The following is a 10409-nucleotide window of genomic DNA, read 5'->3' on the forward strand; positions in this document are numbered from 1 at the left end:
CTGCTGCCCAGCGAGGGGTTGGCTGCCTCGGGAGGGGAAGAAGGTGCATGAAGGAAAAAGGTCCCACTGCCGAAGACCCCGTGGACTGGATCCTCAGCTGGTAAAAACTGGAGCTGCTGGATGGAGGGTGTGATGGATTGGTGAAGGGTCTGGCTGCCTGCCCTCTCCAGGCTCCTGGGAGAAGGAGCTGCTGGAGAAAGTCTCATCCATGCTGTGGGGCTGGTCTGGCCCTGCATAACCCCAGTCCTTGGGCACTGAGGTCTTCTCTGTTATGGGTTGATCCCTATCAGCTGTGGAGAAGAGGGATGGGAGGGAGCAGTGTTTGGGATGTGGCTTTTGCCACCATCTACTTATACTTGGCATTATGGTGTTTATAATACCCTGCCGAGCTCCAGGCGTATGTGGGTGGGTTTGGATGTAGTTTGCTGGTGAACACCCCAGCTCTTACCAGAGTCTGAATCCACATGGCTGCTGCATGTCCTGGTGTCCCCACTCCCACCCCCAGGGAAGCAGCCTGCCAGAGGCCGTGGAGCTCCATGCTGGGCTGTGCCAGGACTTGTTCTGCAGCCTCCCCGACGCCAGGGAGGTGGTGACCAACTGCAAGCACCTCCCCCTTGAAAAACCAAGTGCTTGGGGTTTTCAAAGGCTCTCTGCACTGTTGAAAAAATGTAACTTTAAGGCCCCATGCCAGGCGCACGAATAGTCTGTGAACTATAGGTCTGGCCACATTCAAGAGAGCCAGCTGGGTTCAGGAATAGCACAATTTATTGAATGCAACATATATGGTTCTTATGGATTGCCCATGATAAATGCCTGAACGGCAAAGTGGTGTTATAGAGCACTAACAATACAATGGCAATCACAATCTTAATTTCCCAGGTTAACACTCAGCATATCTGAGGACACAAGACTTACCAAAAGATGACCCTCCTGGGGCGGGAGAGGAGGACAAATCTGTCAAACTGTTCCTGGAATTTCAAGTAAAATTCTTATCTGCCAGTTAGATATGAAACTGGGCAGCTTTTACACCTTATTAACCACTACGGTGCAAAGTGCTGCCAACTGTGATCAAATCTTCCGTTGTTTGTGGGCATGTTGTACAAAATATTTCTTGGTAGGAGGTTTTGGTTTGTCAAAACTTTTCTGGGTATCAGGTAGAAAAACTAGACCACATGGCCTCCATGCCACATTCGCCCCCCCTGCCATGGCAACACAGACCGCAGGAGCTACATCCAGTTTCTATGCTTGCACCGCGGGTTGCATTGCACATCCAGCTTTGCTTTGTGCTTTGCTCACTGCTTTGTGGTTCCACCTGCACACTCAGATGTCGTGGGGCTGAGCCAGAGCATTGCACTGAGCAGTGCAGTGTCTTTGGGTTTGCAGCACCAGGGCAGAATGGCCATGAGGAAGATTCAGAGGCAAATGCAAAGAATTTTCTATTTTCCTGAAAGAAGTATTTAAGTATTTTTTTCCCTTTTTTTCCCTTTTTTTCTGTGTTAAGGAAATGAACATTAAATTCAGCCCTTCCACTCTAATAAACTTGGAGAGCTCCTGTCAGCCCCCACACCTCTGGCTCACTGAGGTTTGCTGCTGCTAGCACTGGGGGAGAAGGAGTTAAGTTTGCATTAAATAGCAGCCCAGCTGCCTGCAGAGGCTCCGATCCCACTCTTTATTCCACAATGTTTGATGGCTGAGGAAAAGCCAGCTCCAAATTCACATGGCACTTTCTAAACCAAGGACAAAATTACATCTGGCTGCCTTGGTTCATCCTCTCGGAGAAAACCAGGACGAGCTGACTTTGGGGTGGGCAGGCGGCTCTTCACTTCTTGCAGTTTTGGGGCTTTGCGGTCCAGGACCTGCCTGGTTGTGTTCCAGGCTGGTCATTCCCGGGGCTCCCCTCCCAGCCGGGGGGGCGGGAGCAGCGCAGGCTCCCGGGTGGTGGGCGCTGGTGGGCCAAGGGACAGCTCTGTCCCCCGTCCACCCCTCGGCAGGTGGACCTGTAGGAAAGGGCTGGCTGCCTCTGCATGGGAGTGCTCACTGCACTGGGCGGGACTGGAAGCGCAGCCACGGGGGACTGGGCGCAAGGGCTGGACGAGGCTGAAGCAGGCGCTCACCTTCTTCCGACCTCCTCCTTCGACGCCTGAGGAGCTTCGGTCTGCGGGTGAGCAGTGCCCGGCTGGGCGACGGATGCTCCGTGCGGCTCCGTCTGTCGGGGCACACGCCGGGAGGCGGGACGGGGGATCGTGGTGGGCTGGTTTAGAGAGGTCGGAGGTCGAGCTGTGGCCAGCCCCCCCTGAGGGTGCTGTGTCCTGGCTCGGGGCAGCTGATCCGCAGGGAGCTGGTGGTGGCAGGGTGTGAGGAGCAGAGGAAGCCTGTTGCATGTGCTGGCTGGGCTTTCCTTACTGTCCCAGCAGCCTGGCGGGGGGGGCAGGGGCTGGCTGGGCTTTCACTGGAAAATGAGAGGATTTGTGTTGTGTTTAAACGCAGCTGTTCCTGCTTCTCTCCTGCGGGGCTCTCTCGCAGCCCAAGATCTCCCCTGGCTTTGGGTGCTGAAGCGACCGACCAGCACGTTTTCTCAAAATGATGGAAAATAAAGTGTTCCTGTCATTTACGTTCTACAGCACAATTTTGATTTTAAAAATGTATGTCGTTGCCATCATTACGGGGCAAGTGAGACTCAGAAAGAAGGTAAGATCCAGATTCATTTTCCTTCTCCCTTTGCTTGGGTTTCTGTGTTTTTTCTTTGTTTTTTTATTCCTCTAGAGTTCAACGAAATTTTCCTAAGGAAGCTGAGTTTTCTTTGACTTAAGTTAAAAGCAAAACTTGTTTCATAGCTGCGGCAGATAAATATCTCGCTTCTCCTTGACCCTTTTTGTTTGTTTCTACCATCTGTAGCTTGATGTTTATAATTTTGGAAACCTAATCTAAATAATAATCAGATCTAAAATGCCAAGCAGGTGAGATGCTTCTAGAAAGAGTCTGTTTACAGTTAATTTGCAGGGTCTGGAAGAAAAGGAGAAGAAAGAAAAAAAAAGGTTTAAGAAGAAATCATTGCAATGGTCTTTTTTCTTACAATGTAGCAGAAAGCTTTTGAGCTTTTGGAGGCTGACTGGCTATGGGAATGCTCCAGGAGAGCAGCAAGTCGTGGGGAATAAAACAATTGCTGGAGGAAATGGTTCTTGGTTGGGGGGAAAATACAAGGAGGACCAGCTGCCATCAGGAGCTGGGGCTAACTGGATTTTTATCACCCTCACCCCAACTCCTGGTAAAACTCAGCTATCTGTAAAATCTGTTTTAAAGTATTTAAGGAGTTTCTGACTGCGTCAGTAGAGTGAGAGGGAGACATTTTTGCTCTCAGATAGAATACAAATGCCCTGTGCTGTGGCATCATTGTAACTGATGATTTGTCTTCTCCCCTTGTGATTCTAAATGATGCTCCAGCCCTGGGACAGTTTGGACTTGTAACATAATTAAAGAAAGCACCAGGGCCCTTTCCAGGCTGTAAAATGAAACTGTCAGATGTAAGTAGGTCCCTGAGGAACAGCTTCTGAGCATAGGTGGGGAGCTTGCACAAATTATTTTCATTTGTAACTTTATTAGTGTAGGATCCCATTTCCCCATGGGAAAGCCACACAGTCCCACTGCCAAAAAGCCAGCCAGGGAATATTCTCTAATCTGTCAGTCCTGGTTATCTTTTGGAGGCCACATTGTGTCTGCAAGCTCTCTACCAGCAGTGCTCTTGCTGGCTGGCAAAGTCTCCTGGAAATGGATTTCGTGGGAAGAAGTGGACTGGGGTGAGGTGGGAGCTCCCTTGAAGCCCTCCATTTGGGACCTGCTCAGCAGGCAGCATTGGGTTTTTTGGAGGACAAGGAAAACCCCTGGGGAGATGCAGGGTTTAACCCCCAGGACCGTGTGCATGGAAGCACAGTAGCCCTTGTTTTTAAAGTGGTGACAACTTGGGGTAGGTAAAAATCCCTACAGGACTTCAAGATTAGGAGCAAAGCTTCTACCTGTGAGGTTCCTGAAGACTGTAAGCAGGTGGGCACTCTCTCTTGCAGGCGTTTGCAAACCCGGAGGATGCCCTGCGCAATGGGGGGGTGCAGTTCTGCCGCGAGGACCCTGACGTGGAGCGGTGCCGCAGGTGAGCGGTGCTGGCATTCCCGGTGCCAGGATTTTCCCTCTGGTGCCAGCATTCCCTCTGATGTTGGCATTCCCTGTGCCACCATTCCCTCTGTGCCAGCTGCTGGCAAAGAAGTGGGAAGCTAAAGGGCTCGCTAATCAAATAATGTTGTAGATGGTTGGAGTGTCTCGAGCTCTGCTGTGGGACCCTGCACACTAGAGCAGTTTAATCTTTAATGGGAGCCTGGTGTGCACTGGAGCAAGGAAAAGAGAAGGATCCGGGTTTGCGTTCAACATCCAACTCTGACTGACTCTTTTCTAGGTGCTCAAAGTCCCACAGGCTCCCAATGTCTCATCCTGTATCCACACTCAAAGGCTCCTTGTGTCCTGCTCTGACAGGACCCCAGCTTCCCCTAGATCCCTGCACAGCTTGGACAGGGAACAGAGTGACTGGTTGCAGTGCTGTAGACGGCTGCCCTTTTTGGGGATTCAGGAAGAGGCCAAACAGGATTGAAATAACTTCTGCCTCTCTAACTGGGCAAACTCTGAATGTTACCCCTCTTCTGTGAGAATCACAGTTTCTCAGAGGTAAAACACGGGTTGATTCAGCCCTGGGCTTGATTTGCTGTCCCCCTTACCGAAGGAGGTGCCCCAAGTGCTAGGCTGGATTGCTGGTGATGTACAGGAAAGGGACTGGAGCCGTACCCTGCTTTCCTGGAGCCCTGGGCTATGCGTGGGGACCTCACTGCTCACGTCCCACTGCCTCCAGCATTTGCTTTAGAAAACATCCAGTGCCACCTAATTGTTCAGCTTCCGGGGGGGGAGGAGGAGGATGGTAAATGAGCCATTTCCTTCCTAGCAAAAAGAAAATAATAGCAGAAATAATAACCATAATCCTCTTTTGATTATTCAGAATAAACAATCTAAATAACTAGAGCTGCAGCAAAGACCTGGGATAGCCTGGGATCGACTTGGGCAGTTAAAGCTCTTAGAGTCCATTCTTGCTGATCTATTTGCAGCCCTGAAGAAGACAGATTCAATCCGAGGTGTTTCCCCAGAGCAAGGGCGATGTCAGCTTTTCATCTTGGACTGTATCGGGGGGGGAGCAGAGCCAGGGGTCTTTGCAGGACAGGGACAGAGCAGGGTGGGATGTTTACCCCCTGCCTCTTTAAAGAGTCTCCTGGCTGCCTCTCAGCTCTCTCCTTTCTCCTCCCTCTTCTTCCATTTGTCCTTCCGTCCCTGCTTAACCCCAGAGTCCTTGGGGTTTATTCAGAGGATGGTGCCTGGGGGAGGAGGGACACAACCCACACTCTTGGCATGACCGGATCCTGTTTCGGTAGAGCTGTGGGTGGTGGCAGGGATGCTGTGATACCCAGGCAGGTGCATGTTCAGCTGGAGCACAGGGTTTGGTCCCATCAGCGCTGATGTGTCACCACATGGCCATAGCGGCCCCTCCAGCCATACTGTGGTGCTGCTACCCAGGTGCTGCTGGCACAGTGTGGGGGTCCTTGGAGCGCTCCTCCCCAATCCCCTTTGGATGCATTCATGGAGAGGTGAAGCCACAAACCCTCCCATCCTGTGAGTTTCTCCACTGGAGAAGCTGTGGTCTGGAACTGCCTTTTATTGTGTAGCATGGCCACATCTGGGGCCATGCCGTGCTGGCACCACACCAGTTTTGAGCTTTTCACAGCTTCACAGGGTCTTTGTTTTGCTCTGTTTATTTGAAAGCTCCAACCCTCGAGCTGTCATCTGCTGTGGCAAAGGCGTCCCAGTCACGGAGAGAAAAGTTTCAGGAGCTCAGTGTCCCAAGGGAGAGACACGGGGTGTGAAATCCTCCTGCCTCTGTGTATAAGGGAGAACTGATGCTTTTGGGGGCTGTGTCTGTCCCATCCAATGGAGGAGAGGCCCAGCAGCACCTAGGGATGGGTACTCTGGCTAGAAGGAATGAGGGAAAACAGGGAATTCTGGTGGGAAGGAACAACCTTATGTCACTTTTCAGGGCCCACCGCAATGACATGGAGAACATCTTTCCCTTCCTCTTCCTCGGAGCCATCTACTCCCTGCTGGATCCCAGTCCTGCAGTGGCCAGGATCCACTTCCTCATCTTCTGTGTGGGACGGATCATCCACACCATTGCCTACCTCCTGCGGCTGAGGGCACCCACACGCTCCGTGGCCTACAGTGTGGCCCAGCTGCCCTGCTTCTCCATGGCCCTGCAGATCCTCCTGGCCACCACCCCGTACTGGTAACACCCAGAGGGACCGACCACCCGAACCCCCTCATCCTGACTCTGCTGGTCCCCCCTGCAAGTGGGAGAGAGTGCATGTGTGTGTGTGTGTGTGTGTGTGTCACCAGGGATGTCACCAGGGAGGTCAACTGCACCCTGAGGATGTTCAGTGCAGCCTTGATAAAATTCCACTGCCATCAGAATTTGTCGGAGAAGTCACCAGAGAGAAGGAACGTGCAGGAAGGGGATGTGGAGGCAGGTTTCTCTCTCTCCTGCTGAGGGTGAGAGGTGGAAAGCACATGGACTACCCCTCGTGGAAGGGGTCATTGAAGGAAAGGTTTTCTGTGTTTGGAACGGGGAAGATGTGCCTTTTCCTCTTGGTCATGAATACCCCATGAATCAGGAAGGGGAAATCATGGGGGTCCAACAAAGTCTCTTAGTCAGCAGATGTGGTTGGTAGCAGAGGTTATAAAGCAGCCACCCTTCTCCTGCCCAGCCACGTGCATCTGTGGGGATGTGAGTCCCTTAGGACTTAGTCCCTTAGGTTCCCTCTCCCACAAGGAGGACAGGAGGCAGGTACCTTCCAGGAAGTGTAACAGGGAAGTCAAAATCTCAGGGGTGATGTTGTGAGGCCACTGAAGCATTCAGTGCTCCCAGTGCCACCTCGTCTCACGCCATGGGACACAGCTCCCTGCCAGGAGCCTCACTGGAGGCAGGATCCTGCTAACTCCTGGCAGCTCCCAGCCAGCAGCAGCTGTGGCTTTTGCATCTCAGCCCCACCACAGCAAGATGCAGAACGACATGCCTGGAGCAGCCAGCAGGGATCATTTACCCTGGACACAGAGCCTGGATACATTTGCCGGACACAAAGCTCTGGGACTTCTGGAAAGTCTAAAACACTCACACAAAACAGACAGAGTTTTCTCCCATAGAGCAGTCATGTCCACATGCCACTAATGCCTGAAAATGCCTCCAGGGCATCAGACTGAGTTTCTCCCCCTCTGTTTGCAGCCTTTCTCTGGCCACAGAAGGGCCGTTGCTATTTGGAAAATGTGCCATGATCGCTTTAGGGGTGTTTTCTTTCAGCTGTTTCCAGCTGTCCACTGCTGCCACGCCATTCACAGCCCTGACCAGCTGGTGTTTGCAGAAAGCTCTGGAAATGAGCAGAGGGGCTTTGAAGACAGTATTGCTGCTCTGTGTCACCCAAAGGTGTCATGTTGGAGAGGAGAGGTTGGGACCAGGGTATTGCATGGTAAAAAAGCCCCATGAGCTCCTCTGCTACACAGCTGTCCCCAGGTACCAGGGGCTGCTCCCAGCAGCAGCAGCAGCAGCAATGGAGCATCCCTCTGGAGGAGAAGACAGGAGTAAAACTTTGCTCTTCAGTGCCTCCTCCCTCCTCTGAGGGCAACACAGAATTGGACTAAGATCACAGAGACAAGCCAGAATGAGTAGAAAATAAATTCCCCTTCCATCTGTCCTGTGCACTGAGGCTGTTCCCTTGACTGCTCTCCTCAGAGATGCTTTTGTTGAGACCTCACTGAGCACGGGGGACACACCCGCTCAGAGTGATGCTCAGCCCTTGCTCAGCTCGGGTAGAAGTTTCTGTACCAGTAACTCCTGATCCCAGTGCAGTTGTGGCCTCAGGCCGAGCTGTGTGGTGAAGTTTGGAGTGGAATGCCTTGCTCTCCCACTGTGAGGAAGGTGGGCAGGATTGCAGGTTCAGTAGTTCACTCTTGGCCACTTCTCCGTCACAAAGATGTCTGGGTAACACAGACCCTTCTTAACAAGTCTTTTCTGCCTCACAGGGTGCACAAGATCTTGAACCCCTGTATGTTTCTCTGCTGCTGCACATGCATCCTAGTGGCAGGAAGCAAATATTCCCAATAAAAACAAATCATTGTGCTCTGATACATCCTTCCTTCGGGAGCAGCAGATGCAGCTGGGCAGCAGCTGGGTCCATCCTCAGCAGGATGTTAAACCCCACTGTAGAGCCTGGAGTGCCCTGGGACTTCTAAAGAGGCATCCCCTTCCTCTGCACTCACGTGCCCTGCAGAGGAACCTCTTTTCCAGGTGTGCATTATTTGTGCTGATCCTTTAAATTCAGCAGAGCTGGGAATTACAAGCAGCTCTGTTCAGTTTTCCTTCCCTGAGCAGCAAATTGTTACAAAGCTTGGTGTTCACTCAAAAATCCTGGAGGGCTGCAGAAGCTCAGGTAAGATGTGGTTGCTCTTCTTTCTGTTCTTAGGACTTGTAAAGGAGCTGGTTGTATTTTCCAAGATAAGTATCCCCCTTTTTTTGCACTAGATTGCTGGGAAACAAATGCCTCATTTCTCTGGGTTTCCCCTATTTTCTTAAGTTGTTAGTGTTTGGGAGGTGCTGCCCGTCATGTCTGTGTTAGTTTGATAAAATGGCTCCGCTTGGTTCTTTTCTTTCCCTTTTTGTTTTCAAATAAGAAAGACAGTGGTTTTACAAAATGGACTCTCTCCAGTACATGTTGCTGTGGTTGGAGTTGTGGCTGGGATGGAGATTTTGGCATGGGAAGGAGGAAGGAAGGCTACAAAATGCCCTTCCAGCCCCCAGATCTGCCAGCTGCTTCAGCGTCTTCTCGGCTGCCTGTCCAGTGCCTGAGGCTGATGCCCTGTTCAGGGAAGCTGAGGTTACATGCAAAGCTCTGCTTTCTTCTTTTTTATTAAAAAAAAAAATAAACTCTGCTTACTGGCTGCAGGGAAAAGCTTGGGAATGTGAACTCTCCTGGCTCAAAAAAAAACAAACAGAAAAAGCCTACAAGGCAAACTTGAGAGAGGCCCAAGCATTGCACTTATTTTGAAGTGTTGTGGAAGTTTGGGGGAAGCAGGACTGAGCTGGACTCGGTTGCTTTGGTAGCATCAGTCCCATCAGGGCTCTCCTGGGACTAGGTGATCAGAGCCAGTGGCTCTCCCCCTGGACACTGCCAGTGGTGTTTGCTGCATATGGGGGGCATCCCTGCCTTTTCCCAATTAATATTGAAAGCCTAGAGCTCCCAAATTCCTGCTCTGGCATCTGTGTGGGCAAAGAATGTGCCCAGGAGAGCAGGGACAGTGGCTGCACCCAGCAGTCTCTGGGTTTGGTGTGTGCGTTGTATGTCCAACAACTTGTTTTTCACACCTGGCTCAAACAGGAATCGGCAGCACTCTGAAACCCACCTGGGACTGCAGAACGACAGTTTGGTGCTTAAATAGGTACAAATTGAAAGAGGAGGAATTTAAGTTAGACATTAGGAAGAAATTTTTTACTGTGAGGGTTACTTACACTGGTACAAGCTGCCCACAGAGGCTGTGGATCCCAGCCCTGGCAGAGTTCAAAGCCAGGTTGGATGAGACCTTGAGCAACTTTGGTCTAATGCAAGCTGTCCCTGCCCACGGCAGGATGGGTTGGGAGTAGATGATCTTTAAGGTCCATTCCGCCCCCTTCTGTGGTGCAACGTGTGAATGTGATTCACACAACCAGTACGTGTCTTCCCTCAAGATGTCTGGAGCTGGGAGAAAAGCAAGTGGAGACCCAGCACAAGTCACTTCCCCTCCCACACTCTTTTAGGTGGCTCAAGCCTCTGGATCCCTCCTACCCCTGAGCACAGGACACACCTCTTCCTTACCTGCCTGCACCACTTCCTGGGTCTCTCCATCCAGACCTTCCCCTGGTGGCCTCTGGACCAAGATTCCTGCTTGGGCAGCTCTCCTTTAACTGAGATCACACTCTTCCTTTTCTGCCCTCCCAAAATCTCCCATTCCCTCTAGCAGATGGGATTTTGATACACAAATCCTCTTACTCCTCTTGAAGAACTGAGATTCCTGTGACTTGTAGAGAGAATGAGAGGAGCCAGCTCTACAGGCATGGGCATCCCAGAAGGAGAAGATAACGGTGCTTCCCTGCTGCTCTCTGGCACATGAGGATGAAGTTGGCACCGGTAAAACTTTTTCCAGCGGGCGTTTTCCATCCCGACTGTGGGGCTGAGCTGTGAGACGTCCCCTGCTTCATACGTGGGGGCGAGCCCCGGATAGGGGGGAGGGAGCCGGCCGGGTGCGGG

General features: G+C 51.7%; 1 protein-coding gene across 4 annotated transcripts in view; it reads left to right on the top strand.

Annotated features, from left to right (window-relative positions):
• PTGES (prostaglandin E synthase) overlaps positions 1–10409 on the top strand; it is a 31484-nt gene that overhangs the window by 12519 nt on the left and 8556 nt on the right. The window contains exons 1-4 of one of the 4 annotated variants that reach the window (XM_008642224.2): positions 134–2161; positions 2488–2688; positions 4059–4141; positions 6119–6364. In XM_008642224.2, the coding sequence (XP_008640446.2) occupies positions 2581–2688; positions 4059–4141; positions 6119–6364 (437 nt within the window). In that variant the 5' untranslated portion in view covers positions 134–2161; positions 2488–2580. Of the gene's footprint in view, positions 1–133; positions 2162–2487; positions 2689–4058; positions 4142–6118; positions 9067–10409 lie in introns of those variants that run through there. The other 3 variants (XM_017745460.1, XM_017745462.1, XM_017745461.1) reach the window with 3 other exon arrangements.

The sequence above is a fragment of the Corvus brachyrhynchos genome, unplaced genomic scaffold, assembly GCF_000691975.1.
Source record: "Corvus brachyrhynchos isolate BGI_N302 unplaced genomic scaffold, ASM69197v1 scaffold59, whole genome shotgun sequence".
Lineage (NCBI taxonomy): Eukaryota > Metazoa > Chordata > Aves > Passeriformes > Corvidae > Corvus > Corvus brachyrhynchos.